The sequence below is a fragment of the Gobio gobio genome, assembly GCF_949357685.1.
Source record: "Gobio gobio genome assembly, chromosome: 18".
NCBI lineage: Eukaryota > Metazoa > Chordata > Actinopteri > Cypriniformes > Gobionidae > Gobio > Gobio gobio.
Genome location: NC_137111.1, coordinates 21,828,247 through 21,852,153, shown reverse-complemented (window position 1 = coordinate 21,852,153; position 23,907 = coordinate 21,828,247). Strand labels below are relative to the sequence as shown.

Below are 23,907 nucleotides of genomic sequence, written 5' to 3'. Positions count from 1 at the left end.
CCCACTGCCTTGAAAAAACAGAATATACAATATGTGTGATTGTGAATTCTTTAAAAGTCTTAAAGTGTATACATTTTTATAGTTATGCCAAGCTCTAAAAATACTTTATTGGGTAGAAATTTCAAAAACATAAAAAAAACATTACACATTCAACCAACAGATTGTCCTAGAAAGGCAGGAAATAGTTATGATGTCAAGGAAATCTATATATATGGGTTGAAAACCCTGATTCTACAAGGAAATTTTTTTGAATTACTCAATAACTTGCTTCAGACATCATTTGAAAACCCACCAGCCAAAATTATTAGTCATGCTTTATTTTTAAAAAAATCCAGATAGGAAGTGAACACATTTTCTTAAGAGGCAACTACCTTTGTAGTTTAAGGCAGTTCTTTCCCCTCCTAAATCATTCGATTTACAAAGACATAATAACAGTTTCCCAAAATTTCCTAAAATCTGCATTACTCATAAGATACATTAGAAAAGAGCACCAGAAATCTTTTTGCATTATTACCGTCCCACACAATTCAAAAAAAGGTTGTATTCTATAACTATTCTTTTATACTCTGAATTCAAAGTATAAGAATGGGAGTGTTATCATTGTGATGGCAAAGTCATCTGAGGTAGGTCTACAGTTGAAATCTTTTCTCCAGCTCATCTGCAATCATCTCAGCGATGGCCAGAGAGGAGCTTGCAGCGGGTGACGGTGCATTGCGTACGTGCAGAACCCGGCTGCCCAGCTCCCCCTTCCCACAGTCAAATACAAAATCATCCACCAGGTTTCCTTCAGCATCCAATGCCAGTGCTCGCACACCCGACGGCCCCCTGCACAAACCAACAAAAAAACAACATTTACAAACAGGACAGTGTGTGCAGGGAAAAGGCACAAATTGAGAGTGACTGTACAGCAATAGTGGTGATAAAAGACATTAAAGGAATAGTTCACCCAAAAATGAAAATTAGCCCATGATTTACTCACCCTCAAGTCATCATAGGTATTCTTTCAGACGAATACAATCTGACTTGTATTAAAAAAATGTCCTGGCTTTTCCAAGCTTTATAATGGCAGTGAATGGCTGTTTCTGTTTTAAAAGTCCATAAAAGTGCATCTATCCATCATAAAAGTGATCCACGTGGCTCCGGGGGGGTTAATAAAGGCCTTCTCAAGATTACAAAACGTAATCTCTAACTGTCGCACGCGTGTTCACGAGAGACTGGCTTTCCAGCGTATGGCACTCTGGTGTGAATATGCTAGTTCTCGCAAGAACCAAGTTTTGTTTTGCTCTATCCTCTGCGTTTCCGTGTTCGCCACTGGAACTTGCGCTACGTCTGCATCCTTCATCATACACTGGAACGCCAGTCTCTCGTGAACGAGTGTATGACAGTTAGCGGAAGTTAGAGATTACAGTTGGTAAAGTTTTAAATATGGATATTTTTCGTACACAAACGCTTCGCTTCAGAATGCCTTTATAAACCACCTGGAGCCGTGCACTTTTATGATGGATAGATGCTATTTTTAAACAAAACAGAAACAGCCATTCACTGCAATTTTAAAGCTTGGAAGTCAGGACATTTTTTAATATAACTCCGATTGTATTCGTCTGAAAGAAGAATGTCATATACACCTAGGATGACTTGAGGGTGAGTAAATCATGGGCTAATTTTCCTTTTTGGGTGAACTATCCCTTTAAGCATGACCCTTATAACCTTTCCCAATAGAGTGGTTGTACCTGAGGACATCACTGGGGCTCAGTTCAGGTATGAACTTCTGCAGGATCTTCACTTGAGCACTGGTAAACACACCTCTATACATCTCCCCCATTCCATACACTATGTTCTTCATTACCAGCCTCTGAAGACCCCTACACACAAGCACACACACATACACCATGAACACAAGTAAAAGGAGCCTTTCTGCCTAGCTGTTTTTAAGCCAAGAAACTGTTCAATAAAAACTCTTATATATTTAAAGGAATATTTACAAAGTATTTTCAATATTATACGAAGAATGAAAGTAAATTTACTTCATAACCCTTTTTTAAAGCAAAAATGTGAAGTTTATAATTTTATGAAAACCATTTATTATTTGAGATGTAAATTGTTCTAATTGTTCTAGAGTTTTAGGCCATGTCATTTTCATGGTACAAAAGTGGATATAACTTTACAAAAAGTGATAAAAAAACAGTAATGTTGTGAAATATTATTACAATCCATAATAACTATGAATATATTTGAAGCTGTAATTTAATCCTGTGATGGCAAAACGGAATTTTTAGCATCATTACTCCAGTCTTCAGTGTCACATGATTCTTCAGAAATCATTTCAACACACATTTCGTGTTGAAAACAGTTGTTGCTTAATATTTATGTGGAAACAAAATGTTGATAAATAGAATGTTCTAAAGAACTGCGTGAAATAGAATCAGTTAAATGCATCCATGCAATGAAAGCATTCATTTATTTGAAAAACAAACATTTGAACAGTAGTGTATAAGCCAAAGTGTATAAGTATGTACCTGTAGGAGAGCGCATTAATGAAGTCTTGTGTGTCGAAGTCGAAGAGCTTATACCCCTCTCGTTTAAAAGCCAACACCGCGTTTGGACCCAGCCAGACACTACCATCCATTCGAGGAGTGAAATGGACTCCAAGAAATGGGAACCGTGGGTTTGGCACCTCGGCACACAAACAGAGTCCTTAAGGACATGTTCTCATATATCTGTGGATTAAGTGTTTGTGTGGGGTGTTTCTACTCACAGGGTAGATGTTGCCACTGACCAGGTAGTTTTTCTCTGGCTTGAGCACCAGGTAATCTCCTCTGAAGGGAACGATACGGGGCTCTGAACTACAGCCAGACATCTCAGACAAACGATCAGAGTAGAGACCTCCACATGCCAACACAAAGCGGCACCTCACCTCATCCCCCTGCACACAAACACAGCCACGCTAAGACATACACAAAAACAAAAATATACTTTTCCGACCTGAAATCATAAAAGCATGATTAACACATTTCAGTTTCTCACCTGTGAGCTTTTGATGATGATGGGATATTTCAGCCCTAAACACACATAAAGGGATGAATACAGTGATATTAAAGAAAAGAAAGAGGTCTGGGATATCGAACAGGTCACGTGACTCACCTTCAGCACTCCCAGCTGGGCTCTCTGCTGCCACCGTGATGTTAGATGCCTCAAAGTCAGTCATCACAGTCCCACCTGCTTCCTGAAAGTCTTTACCGTAGGTCAAAGCTACTAACTGCCAGTCAACGATCCCTGTGTATGGAGAGTCCAATGCCATGATGCCCTTTTTATAAACAAAGAAACGATATCATACATTATTTCATGTACAAAAAAAACATTGGTTGGTTGAAATCAGCAGTTCTTGGCAGATCTGACTGGGTGGCACAATACAACTTCCTGGAGTCTAGGGGTGCACCAGTGAGCAACTTAAATTCTGCTTAATTTTCTGAAATAATCTGTGAAACGATTTGTGTTTATTTATTTTGGATGAACAGAAATTCTGATTACTGAGGGTGTGTTCACACTTGGCATCTTTGGTTCGATTAAAACCCTGGTGTGATTCATTAGTGCGGTTCATTTGAATAAATGTGAGCGCTGCCGAAACCTGGTGCGCATCAAACGGGAAAAGAGGAGTCTCTGTCTGCTTCCGAACGAATCTTGTGCAGTTCGAATGATATATGAACGCAACATGGACCAAAGACATGTAAACGAACCAAAAACAGGACATGATGTCACAAGATGTGACCCTAAAAAGGACAGAATGCTCAAAGCATACCTGTTTTTCCCCATAAAAGTTCACCATATACTCGCAACAGATTTTTTTGTGTGTGCGTGACGGAGGGATTCCTGCCGCTGTTTTGACGCATTTAGCCCAGCACACAGCATCGTTTTGAATGTTCGATAAGTTCCGTCACAAGATATATGTCATAAAAGCCTTTTTTCGTTATGTATCTTTAAGTTCAGTGTTAAAAATGACAGTGTGAACGCTAAGCGAATTGCTAAGTATAATGTTTTCTATTTTTGGTCCAGATCAAAAGAACCAACTTCACCCCCTGTGAAAGTGTGAACACACCCTGAAAGTCACACTACAGTCTGTTATGGTAGCATTATCTATTTAACAGTTTATCTATAACCTCCTGGGACCCAGGAATAGACTTTTGTAGTGGACATTATATTTTAGTGAATTTCTCTGACATCATGCATGTCACATGTCACAGTCTGGGCGTCCTTTAAAGAGCACCTTCGGGGGTTTGCAGAGATACCAAATGTTTGGAGGACAACAACTTCTTCTTGGTCTTTAAAAACGGCTGACATTAATGTTTAGCACTCTTATGGAAATATGATAATATTTTTTAATTATAATTGAAATCAGATTAATTTTCAAATTGTTTGTAATAAATCAACATCTCAGGAAAATGTTATGGGGTTTCTAATCAAAATATGACTTTCTGTTGCAAAACAGGGCATTGATTTCATAAATGTCCACTGTAGTGGACGCCAGGATTTAAATCATGTTTATCAGGCATTCTGGGGACATAACAAGTGAATAGTGAAAGATTTACATATCAATAGTCCTATGAAATATTAGATATTATTATGAAAATGTTGCCAATTATTAATCCCATTATTACACTTCTTTTTTCATTACATGTTGCACCAAGAACACATTAATATGCAAATTAGATGCAGTGTATAGATACATTGTATTGAATGGGAAAATCCATGTATGGCCATTTTACCCACATACTGCATAAAGTAAAATGGTATATCAATGCATTTCATTATATCTTTCATAACATAGTTCAGAATCATCTTTAAACAAAGTTTGTTTAAAAAAAACCCCTGAAACCTAAAAATTGACTGGTGAATTAAAAATAAATCCCATTGTTTTTGCCTATACAAGCAATTTCATGTCATTTTATTTTTTAGTCCTGGTGTCAACTAATGAAATGACAAAATACTAAATTCATTTTTTTCTGGGTCCCATATACAAAACAAACTGTGTGATTTGTTGTGTTTGATGACATTCAGATGGTCTCTTCCTGTCTAAATGTGCATTTTTGTTTTAAAAAAAAAAAAAATTTCAGAAAGGATGCATTCAATTGATGCGAAGACATTTATTATCTCACAAAGATTTCTATTTTATATAACAAATGCTGTTCTTTTTAACTTTCTATTCATCAAAAAATCCTGAAAAATTGTATTACAGTTTCCAAAAATATACTAAGCAGCACAACTGTTTTCAACATTGATAATAAATGAAATGCTTCTTGAGCATAAAATCTGCATATTAGAATGATTTCTGAAGGATCATGTGACACTGAAGACTGGAGAAATTATGCTAAAAACTCAGCTTTACCATCACAGGAATAAATTCCATTTTAAAATATATTAAAATAAAAAAGTCATTTTAAATTGTAATAATATTTCACAATGCTACTGGTTTTCCAGCAATTTAGATCAAATAAATGCAAACATAAGACACTTCTTCATTTTTCAAAAAACGTTTTTTAAAGTAGTGTAAGTGAGACTACATGTAAACTGACTTTACTGAGGTTAAAACACACGTCGTACAACATTTAAAGCATATAAATGGCAGCCATAAATAGGTTAATAGTGTTTGAAACAGCAGGCCTAAGGTCACCTGAACCAGGTAAAGTCCTGATGACAGCACTTTTGCAATCTTCTGGTTATTGATCAAACCAATGAATGATACACGAGTGGAAAATATGTAGCCTATCTTTCATTAACACACAAACAGGTGTCACTCACCCTGCAGTACGGCTCTTTCTCTCGGATGGCTTTGGCGTCAATCAGGCGGAGATCTCGTACATTGTTCTTCTGGCCGCGCTCATAAAGAGCTTTCAGACGTGGAATCTCCTCTCTCTCCACTGCTACGATAAGCTGCGGTCACACACACATACACGCTAGATACTATAAAGCCACATTTCTTTGTCAGGACCAGGATTTGGTATCTGTGGTGTTAAGGGGCCAGTGCTCATTCTCACCTTGCCACATCTCTTATAAGGGACACCTTTCTTCTGACAGTACTGATATGTCAGCGTGGCTCCACGAACACAAAGCTGAGCCTTCAGAGAGCCCGGTGTGTAGTAAATCCCACTGTGGATCACACCACTGTTATGACCGGTCTGATGGAGAGCTGGGGGGGGAGACACCAAAGAAATTAAAATGAAATCAGGATGGATAATAAGTATCTAGAACCAATGCACACTCACCAAGCTCTTTCTCTTTCTCCAGCAGGGTAAAGGTGAGGTTTGGGTGCCTGAGGATCAGCTCTCTGGCAGAGGCCAGTCCAACAATCCCTCCACCAATAACGGCCACATCGAATGAGCTACACAATATAATGGTATATTATCAGCCGAGATTGGAAAATGTAATTGTGCATGCTCATTTCCCCTATTTTTGCTGCTTATTATCATCTAACAGTCACTTAAAGTTGATGTTGATGTGTTTTCAGCTGGGTAGAATGGATTTAATTCTAATTTATCTTTAATCTGACTCCATTTTATCATAACCTCGAATTTAGGAATTTAGAATGCCAATTGGTTGTTTGGTCATTTATATTTAATAGTTAGTCACACATTTAATCATTCTGTTTAACCCTTCGTTGCCATAATCTACTAGAGAATTATAGAGTAAGTCAGAATAGATCGAAAATGTAACAATTTATTAAATCAGGTCAGGTAAATGTATAATGCCAATTACATAATAGACAGGAATCTCGTACATTTGAAATAGTTTCAAAATGGATGTTTGAGATGATAAACTTATACCATTAAAGGGTTGGTTCACCCAAAAATGAAAATAATGTCTTTTATTACTCGTCCTCATGCCGTTCCACACCCGTAAGACCTCCATTCATCTTCGGAACACAAATGAAGATATTTTTGTTGAAATCTGAAGGCTCAGTGAGGCCTCCATAGGGAGCAAAGCAATTTACACTCTCAAGATCCATTAATGTACTAAACACATATTTAAATCAGTCCATGTGAGTACAGTGGTTCAGTATTAATATTATAAAGCATCGATAATATTTTTGGTGCGCCAAAAATAACTAAATAACGACTTATATAGTGATAACCGATTTCAAAATACTGCTGCATGAAGCTTCAGAGCGTATCGAATCAGTGAGTCGATTCAGTGGTCCGAGCAGCAAAGTCACGTGATTTCAGCAGTTTGACTCGCGATCCGAATCATGATTCGACTCGCTGATTCATAACGGTTTGAATCTTCATGAATCAGTGTTTTGAAAGCGGTTATCACTATATAAGTCGTTATTTCGGTTTTTTTTGGCACACCAAAAATATTATCGTCGCTTTATAATATTAATATTGAACCACTGTACACACATGAACTGATTTAAATATGTTTTTAGTACATTAATGGATCTTGAGAGTGTAAATTGCTTTGCTCCCTATGGAGGCCTCACTAAGCCTTCAGATTTCAACAAAAATATCTTCATTTGTGTTCCGAAGATGAACGGAGGTCTTACGGGTGTGGAACGGCATGAGGACGAGTAATAAATGACATTATTTTCATTTTTGGGTGAACTAACCCTTTAAGTTCACAGCATGTATAGAATGTTACCTGAGAGAGAGATAGAGAAAGAGAGAACGAAAGAGCAGGCCCTAAGCCGAGAAAGCCAGAGGATAAAAAAGAGAAAGAGCCACCGGTGTGATCTTCTTTGATCCATTTTCCTGATGTCACCAAGTTCAAACATGACCCATTCAAACTGACCAATCAGACCAAACGTGAGATGTTCAAATCAGACCAAGCTTCCTCCACTGTACTAAAGGTGTGACACACATTTGGCCTGCAGGCCTTCAGTATCCTTTGTCTTCAGGAATTTCAAATGGCCCTCTGATAAGGTTAAGATGGGGGTTGGCAACAGTACATCAAATGTCTTTGTTCAATTTTTAATATCAAATATCTTTGATTAATTTCAACCTTACATATTTATTTTTCATATTTTTTCATTAGAATGCTGTCTGCGATGCCTAAATTCACTGGTAGCATGTGAAATGTCTGATTTTACTTTATAGTTTTTGATTCATATAGACAAAACAGTACAGAACTTAAATATTTGTCTATTTTAAAGGCATAGTTCATCCACAAAAATGAAAATGATGTCATTAACAAACTGACTTTCCTTCTTCTGTGGAACATAAATGATGATATTTTGAGAAATGTCAATGAAATTCAAATGATAAACAAACTCAAAATATTTTCTTTTGTCTTCCTCCTCATAAGAAAGAAAGTCATACGGGTTTGGAACGAAACGAGGATAAATAAATGATTACATTTTCATTGTTGGGTGAACTATCCCTTTATAATATCGGTGCATCCTCACCTGAAGTGTCATTGGATGTATTTTAAATACAGTATCACTGTACAGTCAGTCACAATAGCGATACTACAGCCGACATACTTTAAATAGGAATGTGACACTACAGTCAGAACATGTTCTGTCACTGTAAGGACTCTGTGCTGTTGTTGTAAGTGTCTGTAGTAGAGCTGTTGTTCTTCTCACCCGCTGTGAAGTGCAGCTCTGCACGTTGCAGACTTTGAACCCTGTGACAGTAAACGCGCGCACACATATCCGGTACCGAAAGTTCGTATCATTATTCCACAAGGTACGTTTTTACTTTCCTAACAGACTTATTATGGTCGCGTAATCATAGTGCTCGTCGCTGACCCGGTCCGGTTAACTCTCGGGTAAAGGAATCTCTCTGCTAGGGCACTGAAGCCGTCCTTCGTAGCTCCACCCCTGACGCACACTCACTGACCAATGGGAGCGCGGGACGGGGTGACGCAACAGGTGAAAGATCAACGAGCGCGCATGGAGAACGCAGTTGTAAATAACAGATACTCCGTGCATATTCAGAACAGCACCGACTCCAACCATACGGTCAGTTCTCAGACTATTTCTTTTTGTAGCGGTTATGAATAATATTTGATCAGAATCTCTTACGACATTTAGAGGTTTGGTAAATTAATATGTTGTCCTCTAGATTCAATGACATGACGCATCAACGTACACAGATTATTCTTCTCGTTCTTTTATTAGAAAGTGTTGAACAGTGGATCTTCACTTTCAGCTTTCACATCTCATCTCATCTCATCTCGTTTTCTCTCTTTATTTTAGTCATAGACATGAGATTGTTGACCCGGACAGCGCGGATGATTTTATCCGCACGCAAGCAGCCGCCAGGGGGCAGTCGAGAGTTCTGGGGGTGGCTCAATGCTGTTTTCAACAAGTAATTTTTTTTTGAATATATTTCCAGAACTGTGACTAGTTTAGGTTTTCTCTAATTACATAATTTATTTCCTTTTCCAACCCACAGCAGACTGTAAAGCACCTGAGGCCAGTTACAACAAACAAAATAGTCATAAATACCCATAAAGGGACTAATGTTTACAGGGATTCGTCTCTAGATTGACTATTCCGAAATAAAACAAATTTAAATGTGGTAATTCTCAACAACAGCTTTCATTTAAAGTCTAAACTTTAAAGTAATTGCATCTAGCAGTTAAATTTTATACTTTACAAAATGTTGGCTGTCCAGTGGATGCGTGTAATGTATATATATATAAGGCAAAGTGTATATTTTGGTGCTTTTTACTGATTTGTAATCAACATCTAGATTTTTTGCAGTTCACTTAAACAGGCCTGAAGTGTGACAAATTAATTTTAAAAGTTCCATATAGTCCCAGAAATCTGCTGTACAAAATGGTGGTCAACAAATATGGGTTTTTCATTGGCCAATACCACTGCCAAAAAGCTGTGTTGCCATTTGCCCGCTATAATATTGAAATAAATGTTGGTACATTTTGATCAAAACAAATAAGATATGCAGTACTGTTCAAAAGTTTAGGGTCAGTAAGATTTATTATTATTAATATGCAGCTAGGACACATTAAATCAATCAAAAGTGACAGTAAAGACATTTATAATGTTATGATATTTTTATTTCAAATAAAGGCTATTTTGAACTTTCTATTCATCAAACAATCCTGAAAAAAACAAAGCACATTAGAATGATTTCTGAAGGATCATGTGAAACTGAAGACTGGAGTAATTATGTTGAAAATTCAGCTTTGCCATCACAAGAATAAATTACATTTATATGAAAATAGAAAATTGTTATATTACATTCTAATAATATTTCACAGTATTACTGTTTTAGTGTGTTTTTGATCTAATAAATGCAGCCTTGGTGAGTATAAGAGATCTTACCGACCCTAAACTTTTGAACGGTAGTTTATACAAAACTGAAAATTTTCACTATCCATTAAAATGGCTAAAAAGCAGATGCTTAATTGGTCCATCACTGGTTTTAGATGACATGTTACACAGCAGGACACTGCAGTCACTGCTTAAAATGTCACTTCAGCTTTCCAGATTTGTTGTTTAGAAATAGTTGTGTTCTTTCTTTGATCAATCTAGAGTTGATTATGAGCGTATTAAAGCAGTGGGTCCTGATCAAGCTGCTGCCGAGTGGCTCCTGAGGTGTGGCGCAAAAGTTCGCTTCCGTGGTTTCGACCGCTGGCAGCATGACTACAATGGACTCCCGACTGGGCCGTTGGGCCGGTACAAGATAGAAGCTATTGATGCCACAGAGTCCTGCATCATGTATCGTGGTTTTGATCACCTGGGTAAGTGAATGTTGCCAAATGATCAATTAAGCGCATTGACACCCTTCTCACTGCCCTGACCCAGTTACCTTTATGTAGCAGAATTATCTTTTAACCTTTAGCATTGTTACTGTACATTACCTATGCAAATTTAATGAAATCATCAGTGAATGGAGAAGGCCAAGATCTCTTACTCCGTTTGCTCCAGCAAAACAATCTTGCATTATTTATTAAATTAGACCCCAGAGAGGGAAAGTTTGTGAGGACGCTACCGTGTGTGTGAGATGTGGCGAGACACTGAGACACCGCGTGTGTGTCACAGGTGAGGATGAGACACTGTCTGTGTGTCACAGGTGAGGATGAGAGGTTCAGTTGTGGGAAAAAGTGACGTAAAGCAAAGGGGTGTTTTACACAGACAGATACAGTGCAGTTCTCTCTCTTTTACACACACAGGCTGTCTTTTCACACATCTAGTGTACTATTACACCTACTGTACTCAATAAAGGTTGCCTTTATATTTCTGTTTAGAGGGTCTCGAGAACTTGGAGGAAGTCAGGTTGAACAAGTGTATTTATATAGAAGACGCCTGTCTGGAGCGTTTGAGTCAAATAAAGACGCTGCAGGACAGCATGAAGAACATGACGGTAGTTTCCTGTGGCAATGTGACCGATAAAGGGCTCATCGCTCTTCATCAACTCAGGTATGACGACAGCATCTTTCATTTTAATGTACTGCATATTACTCCACATTTTGTGTATGCCAAACGGGACAGTGATTGGACGATGTTGATCTCAAATGACCAAATATCAAGAGATTTATCAGCCAGGACTGCGTTTCCCAGCATAAGTTGAACCACTGAGACCACTGTTGCCAAAAGTTTCTGCAATCTACTTAGTCTTGGCCGTTTTCACACCTGGCTCGTTTGGAGCGTTTTTTTCCGAACCTGGTGTGTTTTCTCCACTAGTTCAGTTCGTTTAGTCATTTATGAACACAGCAATTGCACTCGGATCCGCAATGCCACAATAAGCCCGTGGAGCGGTGGATGACGCAGAGGAACATAAACAAGTGAAGTCTGACCAATAAGAGGACCGTTTTACTCACATGTGACTTGCATAAACACATTTTGGTATGCTTTGAAATGTTGCCTTGTGAAAGTGAACTGAGCTAAGAAGAAAATGCAACATTGTAACAAATTAAATCCATGTTTCGGAACAAAGCGAACAATCTACAGGTCTGAAACACAACCCTGGACGACACATTGGTTTTAGTCCAATCAGTGGCCTCTGCTACTGAATTCATAATCGTTCCTCAGATTGTGTGCTTGTGTGTATTAGGAACCTGGAGTTGCTGTTTCTCAGTGATCTGCCTGGTGTAAAAGATAAAGATCAGACTGTGGACAGACTCCAGACTGCACTTCCCAGACTCACCATAGAATTGGATCTGGCCTAACCAATCACATCGTCTCTCAGAGCACATTTGGAACATCACGGCTCTCACAAGCCTTGTGACCAGGCCAGACAACGCCTCTGGCTGATGTCCATGACTGCTTTGGCAACAGTATCCAAGCAACTGAGGCGGATGCAGAGAGCTGCTTTGCTTTAGAGGCGAATCAACAACACCGGCCTCCCACCGAATTAGCTTTGATTAAATCAAATGTTTAGTATGAACACCCAGAGCAGATGACCAATCATATATCGCAGTATCAATAAATGTACAGCTGTTGTTTTTTTTTCTTCACACATTTCATGCTTCGTTTCTTATGAAGAAGCTATAGAAACAAATATATGTTGCAGAAAGATCTTTAATGATTTAGTCTGAAAACAAACGAAAAAAATATTTAATTTTACATCTATACATTTCAGCACAAAAAACACATTAGCAAATCATGTCTCTCGAATTTGGCATTTGGTGCGAGACAGTGGCTCAATTATTAGCACCAGTCGTAAAGGCAACAAAAAAGATCATTATGTCCACAATGGGGTAATAAATGTTGTCAAACAAAACACAGGGTTATGTAACACATAAAGCGCCACATATTTCTCTACAATTCAAGTTCTACACATCCCCAAACCTTTATGTGTTCACTTATTAAATATTTTGGCTATTTTGCTTTCAGCAACTCACAATTCCGTTTTACACAAAATTCAGTTTGCAGAATTCCAGTCTTTCTCCACAGAAAAGTCTGCAGATTCTGTTTTGGGCCTGGTTACGTTTCTAGAAATTGTTTTAGTCATATATACACTCTTCAAACATGCATCATTAGCGATTATAATTAAAAATATCTGGATCGAATAGAGGTAAAAAAAACAAATTCAGTCCTGATGTCAGTTTCTAATCAAACTATCAAGCACAGCACAACATCCAATTTTAATGCTATTATTACTATTATTGCTGTTGTCATTTTACATATTACAGAAATGCCTCTGTGAGTCTTTGCTTTGGCAGTGTGACATCATTGTTCTACAGGCAGAGCAGAGCCCTTTGTCTATCTCTCTCGCACACAAACACACACACACACCAGCTGGGAGGTGGACGCTCAGTTCTCGGGTTCCTGATGAGTTGGCGTCCATCATATGTTGGGCAGATGACAGTTGAATTTGCGCAGGTTGTTGTTGTATCTTCTGTTCTCCACGGCTGGGAAGACAGTACTGCTGGCCAACTGAGGCAGATACTACACAGACAGAGAACAGGGATTTGAAATATTTAATAAATGAGGGATTTCTATGAGTGAGAGTGGGGATGGGCAGTATGACTAAAAGTGATTTTAAATTATATTTATAGGTGAAAATAAATAAATATTCCCCAAAAAAGTGTTCAAAAGTTTGGGCTTTTTACATGTTTTTGAAAGAAATCTATTATGTTCACCAAGGTAAATTTATTTGATCAGAAATACAGTAATATTTTTAAATATAACTACAATTTAAAGCTGCAGTCCACAACTGATAACTAAAAAAGCTGATAACTCCGCAAATAACTGCAACTGCAGGTTTCAAACAGAGATGGCGACACAGAGGCAAAACCATAGACTAAAAAAATATGGACGACACAACTTCATTCTCTTCCGCTGAAGAAAAGTGAAGCCTCGGAGGTCCGAATATGGCGCTGACATCTTGTGCAGATTTGGGACCGGAGTCTGTGCAGTAGAGAGCCTTTTGAAGCCGCGATACACTGTCGCAGATGCAGAACAAAACATTATGTCAGTGTGAAATAAAGAGTTATGAAAATTTACAAATTAAAGCTAAAGCTCCAATCTCCTCCCGAAAATCCTGAAAAAAAGTCTGTTGTTGCCTCATTGACAACTTCACTCAGAGAAGCTGTCAATCATGACGTCACAACCCCCGTTTTTATAGCATCAAATAACTAACTAAAACTAAACTTATTTAAAAAATGAACACTTGAAATGAAATCAGCGTGATAAAAACTGCATAAAATGACAGAAACCAACTTTAGAAAAAAAATTATATGAAGCGTAATTTGATTGTTTAGTTTGTCTCGCATCCATTAGAATACACGGAGGGGCGGGGCTTATGAGCTATACTGGGACCAACCACCTGGGGGCGATTGAGGCGTGTCGGCGGACTGCAGCTTTAAGATATATTATTTTGATTATATATTATAAAATGTAATTTATTCCTCTTTACTCCAGTCTTCAGTGTCACATGATCCTTCAGAAATCATTTGAAAATGCTGATTTGCAGCTAACAATATATTTATTATTATCAATGTTGGAAACAGTTGTGATGCTTAATATTTTTGTGAACCCAAGATACAATTTTTAGAGGTCTGATTAATGGAATACTTTTTATTATGTCTTTACTGTCAGTTTTGACTAATTTAATGCATGCTTGCTGAAAAAAAGCTTTAAAAAAACATCTTACTGACCCCAAATATTAAACATTGGGTACAATGGAGCTTAAGGCACAACTTAAGAAAAATATGCTTTTCACTACTCTCAGAGTGTATGGTTGCAGAAAGAATTACTGTATATGTTTGTATTGAACATTGATGGAACAATTTTTGTGAAAAGAAATCATAAAAGTGGTTTATTTTGTTTAAAAATCTTATAAATGTATGAGGTGGTAAGGTGGCCCTTTAACCCCACACACATGGTAAAAACGGGGTACAAATTTTTGAGCTAAAATCAATTGTAATAATGTCCGTTTATACTTGACATTATTAACAGACATTAATAATGCCTGTTGACTTGTCTGTCTGACAAATTTCCACATGCATCTTAAGAAAAGTGGATGTTTTGGAAAGTGCTACGGCAAGTTTTTATGCCATCTAGTGGTTTAGAGGAAAGTAAAACCAAAGGAGCCGTTGTACCCTATATATAAATTCCACAGCTTGAACTACCATCGCACACTATAAAGGGTCATACGGCCCAGCCCAAGGTGTGAGTGTTGTAGTCACGTCAACAGACCCCAGGAGGCAGGTGTTTGCGTGGCTGTCTCATGCGTCTCTTTCGGTCCAGTTCACGTGTCACACTCTCATTCTCCTCTCGCAGACTGTCAAAGTATGGCTGTTCTAGTAACTGCTCACAGGACAACCTTTCAGCAGGATCCATCCGCAGACAACCCTGAGACAGACAGAGAGGCGCTGGTACTGCTTCTGAGTGCACAATAGACTTCTGTATGAATGCTGTGTGGGTTTAACTGACCTTCATGAGGCTCAGTGCCTGGTATGAGAGATTTGGATACCTCAGTTCAAGAGGCTCCTGTGCATAAGACACATGTAGAGTGTGTTTACTTTCTAGACCGCTAGAAATGAACTTATGCAGAATGAAAAGTTAAAGGGTTAGTTCACCCAAAAATTAAATTTCTGTCATCAATTACTCACCCTCATGTCGTTCAAAACCCATAAGACCTTCGTTCATCTTCGGAACACAAATGAAGATGTTTTTGATTAAATCCGAGAGCTTTCTGACCCCCTATAGACTGCAATGTCATTGCAACTTTCAAAGCCCAGAAAGGTAGTAAACCGATCGTTAAAATAGTCTGTGTGACTACAGTGGTTCAACCTTAATGTTATGAAGCGTAGAGAATACTTTTCGTGTGCAAAAAATAACGACTTGATTCAACAATTTCTTCTCTTCTGTGTCAGTCTCTGACGATATTCATGTTGCACAGTAAACAGCGCTTCCGGGTTTTACGTCAGAACGCTGGCTCATTATTGGCCAGCTCCTGCGTCAGCATCACACGCACGCGTGGTGCTCATGTGAACAGTGTCGCCCAAAACTAAGCCGGCATTCTGACGTAGAACCTGGAAGCGCTGCACTCATAGGGCCTCATTCATGAAACACGAGCAGAACAAATTTGTGTGTAAATCGTTCGTCAAGCCGCTCTGACGTAAATTTTCAGAATCACGAAAATGTTCGTATTTTCAAAATGTTAGTTGGTACGAAAGAAATTTACACCTGCTCCCTACCCCGTGTAAATGGTGCGTAAAACATTTGAACGCTCTATGTTCTAATTTAGGCAAACTGATGACATTGCATTTTGATGCACTATGTACCATAATAATATTTCAAGAGTTGATTTGCCCCGTCTTTTTTATTATCATTTTCTTTACTGTTCAACATTGGGTAATAGACAGCGCTCGTCACTGTCACTTTTTTACCAAGCCTACCAATCACAGTGGAGGAAGGGCGGGACAAAACCGACCAATCATCCTACTGGTACACCGACTGAACAACAATAATGGAGAAGTTAATACTGCTTTTTACGGCATTTTTATATTCAGTAATATTCTTCAAAATGAGATGGATATTCTGTATCATAGCAACCAAAGTATCTCAGTTGGAAAAACGCTGCCCTTGCAAAGCACTTTCAAGCGCCACCAGCTGGCCGTTTTCAGAAGAGCACCAGACGTTTTTTAGCTGGCTAAAAATGCTTTGATGAGGAAAAGAAAAAAATACTTTGATGGACATACGATAATTGAATATTTATTGCTAGGCATATGGCCAATTAGTCTCTTTTGAATGTATGCAAAATACTGGAGCCAAACCTGAGAAAGAAGTCCAGAAGATTCCACAGCGTTCCTGGCCACGTCATTTGCAGTTGTAACCCATGGGTGGGGATTATGGTAATTATGAATGAGCGTGCACGCGCGTCCCATTTACGAATGTTTTGAATTAATTAATACACACACGTTTAACTACTGAATCCGTGGTATACGAAGCGTTTGTGAATCTGGAGGAGAGTTTACGTAAATGTCCATTTTACGCGCAAATTACTCAGAATTTGCTCATATATTTATGAAAGTTTCATGAATGAGGCCCATAGACAGAAAAGATATGGATGTAGTGTCCGTGACGGCCCCCGTAGGTTTCTGAAGAGCATTTTTGAATCCTAAAAGTGTGCGGAGCCAGCTGTCAACATCTTGCATAACAGAAAATGGGCAAAGAGGCGGGACTTGGGTAGACTAACAGACAGCAGACAAACAGCTAGTAGTGACAGCAGCGGCAATCCACCCGTCCATCCTTAATTATCCAGAACTTTGAGGCTTAATATAATTTAAACGGATGAGTTCACCCTCCTCACTGTTGTCATGAAGGGCAAAATTAGCTATATAGACCACAATACATTTTTGTACCTGGCTGTAAAGTTTGTTATGCTGTAAAGTTGGGCATTTTAACATGGGGGAGATACAGATTTGACTCCCTTTTGAAATCTGTCTATAGCGGCCAGTCGATGAATTGCAGTTTAAGTCACTTCCGTGTTGGCTTCAAGGGAAAGGTTGCCGCTCGGCTGCGGTGTATTTACAACGTGAAAAGCATCAGAGACTGACATGGAAGAGATTGTTGAATAAAGTCGTTATTTTTGTTTGTTTTTTGCGCACAAATGTATTCTCGTCGCTTCATAACATTAAGGTTGAACGACTGCAGTCACACTGACTATTTTAACAATGTCTTTACTACCTTTCTGGACCTTGAAAGTGGTAATAACGTTGCAGTCTAATCTAATCAAAAATATCTTAATTTGTGTTCCGAAGATGAGCGAAGGTCTTGCGGGTTTGGAACGACATGAGGGTGAGTAATTAATGACCATTTTAATTTTTGGGTGAACTAACCCTTTAATGATCATCTCACCATCTCCTGTGGTTCAGGGACACAAACTCCGCTAAAGAACTGGTTAGTGCTGAACACCTGCTGGTGTCGAGGGATCAACTCGCCTATGAACACAACAACAGACAAATAAACTGTATTCATGACATGCATCTATTATTCACACATAATATAAACAGCTGGATATACACGTGTGTCTCTTACCCAGAGTTTTCCTAATCAGATACAGCTGGTCTACATCAGATTTGCCCGGCCATAATGGGGCGCCAGAGAGCAGCTCTGCAAACACACACCCTACTGCCCAGACGTCCACTGGCGGGCCGTACTGCGTGTCTCCCACTAACAGTTCTGGAGCTCTGTACCACCGTGTCGCTACATAATCCGTGTAATAATCACACGGACCCGCTGGAAAAAAGAGTGAGCCATTAGATGAATGCTGAATGTACAGAGTGTGTGTGGTTTAAGTGTATGGGCTGTATGTGTGCACGCACTGAGGATCCTGGCAAAGCCAAAGTCGCAGAGTTTGATGACCTGATGCTTTGTGATGAGAATATTTTCAGGCTTCACATCTCTGTGGATACACTAAAAACACACATTTTTAAATCAATCTGAGGGTCCCTTAAAACAGTGGCTCTCAACTCTGGTCCTGGTGACCCACCGCTCTGCACATTTTGTATGTCTCCCTTATCTGACACACTCGTTTCAGTTTGTGGAGCTCTTTTCTAACGAGCTGATGTTCTGAATCTGAATCTGTTGTGTTAAATAAAGAAGACATACAAAATGTGCAGAGCGGAGTTGAGAACCACTGGCTTCACCCAAAACTGAAAATTCTGTCATAATTTACTCACCCTCATGTCGTTCCAAACCCGTAAGATTCTGTTCATCTTCTGAACACAAATTAAGATCTTTTTGATGAAATCTGAGAGATTTCCGCCCCTCCATTGACAGCTATGCAACTACCACTTTGATGCTACAAAAAGTCCATAAAGAGATCATAATACTAATCTATATGAATTGAGCGGTTTAGTCCAAATTTTCTGAAGAACCACGATCACTTTATATGATGAACAGATTAAATTTAGGCTTTTATTCACATAAACATTGATCAACTCACACATCAGTTGTGGTAAACATTCTCATGTTACGCAGCACATTTGAGCTTCCAAAAGAACCAATAAGGTTTGTTCTCGTGTGTGTCAAGCAGGTTCGGTTGAGCTTCTGTTTATGTTCGCTGAGCAATGTTTATAAGTGAATAAAAGCTTAAATTCAATCTGTTCATCATATAAAGTGATTAAGTCACTTCAGAATACTTGGACTAAACTGCTCAATTCATATAGATTAGTATTATGATCTCTATATGAACTTTTTGAAATGGTAGTTGAGTAGGCTGTCAATGGAGGGACAGAAAGCTCTCAGATTTCAACAAAAAGATCTTCATTTGTGTTCCGAAGATGAGTGAAAGTCTTACGGGTTTGGAACGACATGAGGGTGAGTAAATTATGACAGAATTTTCACTTTTGGGTGAACTAACCCTTTAAAACATCTGATCTAAAAACAGTATCAAGATGAATAACTAATATTAAACTGACTGATAGCTGGTGGAACCACTTAAATAGGTGTAATTCGGGAGTGACCAGATCTGGATTCCGCCTCTTCTGGTAATTAATATTATTATACTGTGTTCACACCATGTGTACCGCAAATAAAGCTCTGTATGCTTTCGAATCACTCTCGCGGTATTGGATATCATACACCGATTGGCCTGCACAGCGCCGCTTCAAGTCAAACACAGCTTAAATCTGCAGTGGTCAGGTGGTACAGTGGCCACATTGCACAAATCATAGCTCTCAGAACATTACAAGTTTACACGTTGGAATTACACAGTGGCTTTTTACAGTTCAGAATCATTACGGTAATTACGACATGGCGTGAATGCACCTTTATTACATCATCATCACTCCTATTATTATCATAATAATAAGGCTTGGCTTGACATTAACACCCGCCAAACTGCCAAATGTGGGTGGATTTCAGCAGGGGCGTGTAACACTATCACTCCTACTAGCCACTTTGATGGCAGTCTTTTAAAAAGGCATCTGAAATAATAATCTACTTGCAATAGTGTTGTCAAAAATATAGATTTTTCGCTACATATCGACACTGAAATATCTGAAACACTTCCAATACCCACTTTCCACAGAATAGATTCTGCTTATTGCACTTAAACAGTCAAATACACACAAAATTATGTCAAAATACGGGTCTTGGCAAGTAAACATTTGAGAAAGAAAATGCATTTGTGACAGCAATCTAATATACCTGCTGCCAAATTGTGAGATCATTTTGAAAATATATATAGTACGGCAGTTTTTTTTAAATTGTGGCCAGTGAAAATGCTGAGTGGCTATGTAGATTTGTAATTTCATTTTAAAATAAATAAAAAGCATTTATTTCTAGACTTGTAATTTTATAAATAAACACAATTTATAATATAAACTTTTAATTAAATAATAAATAAAAAAAATTCAGTAAATGTCAGTTAACATATTGACTTAAAATATTAATTTAATTAAAAAAGTAAATATTTTCCAGATAAAATTGTATTAACTTGCTTTAAAAAGCCAATTATTTTACTTTTGAAACAACATGTCTTTATAATACAGCATGCCACTTTTCTTACACACTGCCTTCATATTTTATCCGTCTTTTTAAATTAAATCTGAGAAAAAAAATACTGTTGAGAAGAGTGGGAGAGAGCGGAAACAAGTTTGAAATGCTTACGTTTTGTTTGTGGCAGAAGTTCACAGCCTGAAGTGTTTGCCAGATGATGCTTTTAACCATGTGCTCTGGAACACTGATTGAACACACACACACAAAAGCATCACAATGCAGTTACAGGAACACAAAGCTCATTTTCTACTTTAACTATACATTCTTCTCCGCCTTGAACTCCCCACTGACCCTATAGGTTCAGTGTGTATGTGCATGTATAAGTGATCTTTTTGTGCGAGCTTTGTTGATTCTTGACACGTAAATCAAGAGGACAACGCATAAAGAGTTAAATGTTGTTAAATGTTTAACAGCGTCTAGTCAAGTGCACCACAGAGGGCAAATGCATCCTGCTGTAAACATTCCACTAAAGACATGCAGGGCGTCATAGTAACAAAAACAATATGTCTGTTAGTGTGAGAAACACAGAGCTGTTTTATAGGTGTGTCTGTCTGCATGTGTGTGTGTGTGTGTGTGTGTGTGTGTGTGTGTGTGTGTGTGTGTGTGTGTGTGGGGGTGTGTTCTCACCCTCGTGGGTATCTGTCCAGCTCATTTAGGACAGTGTGGTCGCAGTACTCAAACACCAGGTGCAGTTTTCTCTTTCTTCTGAACACCTCGATCAGATTCACCAGGTTTGGATGTTTCAGTTGCTACATACACAATGTAATGAAAAAATTTGGATTTATACGTGTGGAAATATATATTCAAAAAAAAAAGAAAAGGTCTAAGACTGCTAGTGAAAATGCTTCTTATCTAATTCAGATTTAATTCAAGGACATCTTTGTATTTTGTACTTTGCTTTAAAGATGAATGCCATGAGTTTGTGTAAAATTAATAATATTAATAATAATAATAATATATAATTATTATTATGATATATAATATATGTATAATATAATATAATACAATATTAAATGTATAATATAATATTGATATATAATATATTATCAATAAGTTATGTTTTACATTAACTCATCAAAATAAGTTAAAACAATTTTCAACTTTTGTTTTATAAGTTATACAAGATTCAACTCATTTTTAAGTCAGTTTTGCAATGGTAATTTAAGTTGAAATGACTTAAACATCCAAGTTGATTGTACTTAAAAATTGAAGGCAGCAACTTTGTTTTACAGTGATAGTCTGTAGAGAGCCGCCAATGCCACAAATCTACCAAATACAGCAGAATCTTAAATATTTTTTATTTATTTTGCATTATCAAAAGTCCTAAAACTTTATTTACAGGCTCAAATGATAATACGGCCATATTTTCAATGCTGTCTGAGACTTTTAGACCCTACTTAAAGTGTACGTTTGATTAAGTGTGTGTTTACACGTTAAAAAAGACAAGCAGCTTCACGTCTTATTAGATGCGTTTCATTAAAACAAACACACACACAATGACAAACACACCTTAGTGTTCTTATTGCTAACTAAACATATAAAAAAATCCTGTTTGGTCATTTAAAAATAAAGCTAAAATAATTGAATAATAAACCTTGACAAGTGACTGAAATAAATGAGTTTAACTGCTACAATTACTAAAACTAAAATAGAGATAAAAATAAAGTTATATATAAATATTTAAAAAAATAAAAATGACAAAAGCACATAAATGACTAAAAATAAAAGCTTTAGGTCACCATCCACCCGAGAACCATCTTCAGCAGCATTAAACATACATAAACTAATATACTTTAGAACGTAGAATAACTCACTTTAGAGAAAAAAATAATAGATATTTAAACAAGACCACGCATTTTTCAGCCCAAAGTCAAATGGATGGACCAAAATCTGTGGTACAGTATAACCGCCTGTCATCATGATCGACCAAAAAAAAAAAAACCTTAAGGGAGGGGAAGGGAACAACAAGAATATTTATCCATCCATCCCTTCATGCATAACAGAGTGAAATTAATTGGTAAGCCAGTGTTGGCTAACATGTCAGATCTTCAAAGGGCAACAGCTTTGCTCTCAGCTCAAAGGAAAGAGTTTGCAAATCACACAAGAGCACCAGACACCGATTATTAAAACATCCTACAGTCACTAATGAGACAAAAATACTGCAAATACTATTTTTCAAGTCTACAAATGATGATGGTAAAAAAAAAAAAAAAAAAAAAATTAAACCAGCCTAAACAGCTTTGCTGGTCTTACTGTCTGTTGGCTGGTTTTAAAGGGGTTCTGGGCATTTTATAACTGGCCATCCTAAGAAACTAGCTTGCCCAGGCTGGGGAACCATCTTAAACCAGCTAAGACCAGCAAACCACTAGGCTGGTTTAAACTGGGATTATTCCAGCAGGGTCAGACTGAGCATTTACCTTCAGCATGCGGATTTCTCTGAGCGCTATTTTCTTAATGATGGGATCATCCTCAGATTCTACAAACTTCTTGATGGCGACGATCTGTCCAGTGTCTTTATTCCTGCATTTGAACACGACGCCGTACGAGCCTTCACCAATCTTACTGATCTTCTCATACTTCTCCATCTCTGTGACACCAGCAGAACACACTTATGAGACTGTCTCACTTTGAAGTTGTTCTAAATGTAAAAACAAACAAAAAACTGCAGCCAAACATGAGGCTTGTAATTGACACAGGGATGTAGATAAAAATGCACTTACATTTTTAAGGTGTCCCTGTTACAGTGCAACTACACAAATAAGTACTACTATAGTAAATACATGTAACGTGTAACAAGGACATTTTAAAATAAAGTATTACCAAAATTCTTCTGGGCTCCTTGGCTTTTTAAAAAAATAACACTTAGAAATGTTTGTGTGCCCCTAGAATGCAGGAAGAGACACCAATTCCTCACATAATTATTTTGGCTAATATCAGCTGGTCACTGTATTTTATTTCTTAAATAGTTTCTTGAAAGTTTATAAGACAATAATACTTATATTACAATATTTTGAGTAACTGAAATATTACTGTTATGTAACACGATTGGTCAAGAACAGTTCTAGTGAAGTCTACTGCGTCCTGTGTGTAGTTTTCAACCTTAGTATTCTTATAAGAATATATATATATATATATATATATATATATATCCTACAATACATCTTATATTATCCTATAAACACTACGAGAGAGAGAGAGAGAGAGAGAGAGAGAGAGAGAGAGAGAGAGCTTACCTTCCAATGTCTCATCCAAATATTTGCTTTACGTTTAAAAAATGAAAGCGTACAACAAAGCGCGACTTCCTGAGATCGAAATTTGTCATATAAACGGAATGTTTGTGTTGAGAAAATCTAACGACAGCTGCAGCCGTGTGTCTGCGTACAACGAGAATGTGTTTGAGTTCGCATGGAGAAGAAAACACTCTATTTACAAGCGGCCGGTCGTCGTAGTTACCGAGTCGACACTCCGCCTCCACTCTGCGCGCGCTTCAGTCT

General features: G+C 37.7%; 3 protein-coding genes across 7 annotated transcripts; 1 reads left to right on the top strand and 2 right to left on the bottom strand.

Annotated features, from left to right (window-relative positions):
* Nucleotides 1–35: 35 nt before the first annotated feature.
* On the bottom strand, nt 36–8,829 carry l2hgdh (L-2-hydroxyglutarate dehydrogenase). 2 transcript variants are annotated; one of them, XM_079842458.1, is made up of 10 exons: nt 8,573–8,818; nt 6,258–6,373; nt 6,030–6,181; nt 5,794–5,925; nt 3,142–3,304; nt 3,025–3,059; nt 2,756–2,923; nt 2,517–2,674; nt 1,731–1,862; nt 36–825 (listed from the first exon to the last, which is right to left on the bottom strand). In XM_079842458.1, exons 1-10 carry the CDS (start codon nt 8,662–8,664, stop codon nt 630–632), a joined length of 1,344 nt encoding a protein of 447 aa, XP_079698584.1. In that variant the 5' UTR covers nt 8,665–8,818; the 3' UTR covers nt 36–629. The 2 variants fall into 2 exon arrangements, with proteins under 2 accessions (XP_079698584.1, XP_079698585.1); XM_079842459.1 differs by having other exon boundaries at nt 79–825; nt 2,777–2,923; nt 8,573–8,829.
* Nucleotides 8,791–13,490, top strand: dmac2l (distal membrane arm assembly component 2 like). Its single transcript, XM_079842465.1, has 5 exons — nt 8,791–8,950; nt 9,188–9,299; nt 10,490–10,698; nt 11,206–11,377; nt 12,012–13,490. Exons 2-5 carry the CDS (start codon nt 9,196–9,198, stop codon nt 12,124–12,126), a joined length of 600 nt encoding a protein of 199 aa, XP_079698591.1. The 5' UTR covers nt 8,791–8,950; nt 9,188–9,195; the 3' UTR covers nt 12,127–13,490.
* On the bottom strand, nt 12,462–23,907 carry cdkl1 (cyclin dependent kinase like 1 (CDC2 related kinase)). Of its 4 annotated transcripts, none has more exons than XM_079842463.1 (10): nt 23,647–23,907; nt 22,831–23,051; nt 21,041–21,162; nt 20,525–20,597; nt 18,235–18,325; nt 17,948–18,148; nt 17,768–17,850; nt 15,338–15,394; nt 15,101–15,256; nt 12,462–13,348 (listed from the first exon to the last, which is right to left on the bottom strand). In XM_079842463.1, the coding sequence occupies exons 2-10, from the start codon at nt 22,996–22,998 to the stop codon at nt 13,247–13,249; spliced, it is 1,053 nt and encodes a 350-aa protein (XP_079698589.1). In that variant the 5' UTR covers nt 22,999–23,051; nt 23,647–23,907; the 3' UTR covers nt 12,462–13,246. The 4 variants fall into 4 exon arrangements, with proteins under 4 accessions (XP_079698589.1, XP_079698587.1, XP_079698590.1 ...); XM_079842461.1 differs by having other exon boundaries at nt 15,338–15,448; nt 23,647–23,837; XM_079842464.1 differs by having other exon boundaries at nt 12,463–13,348; nt 22,831–23,000; nt 23,647–23,895.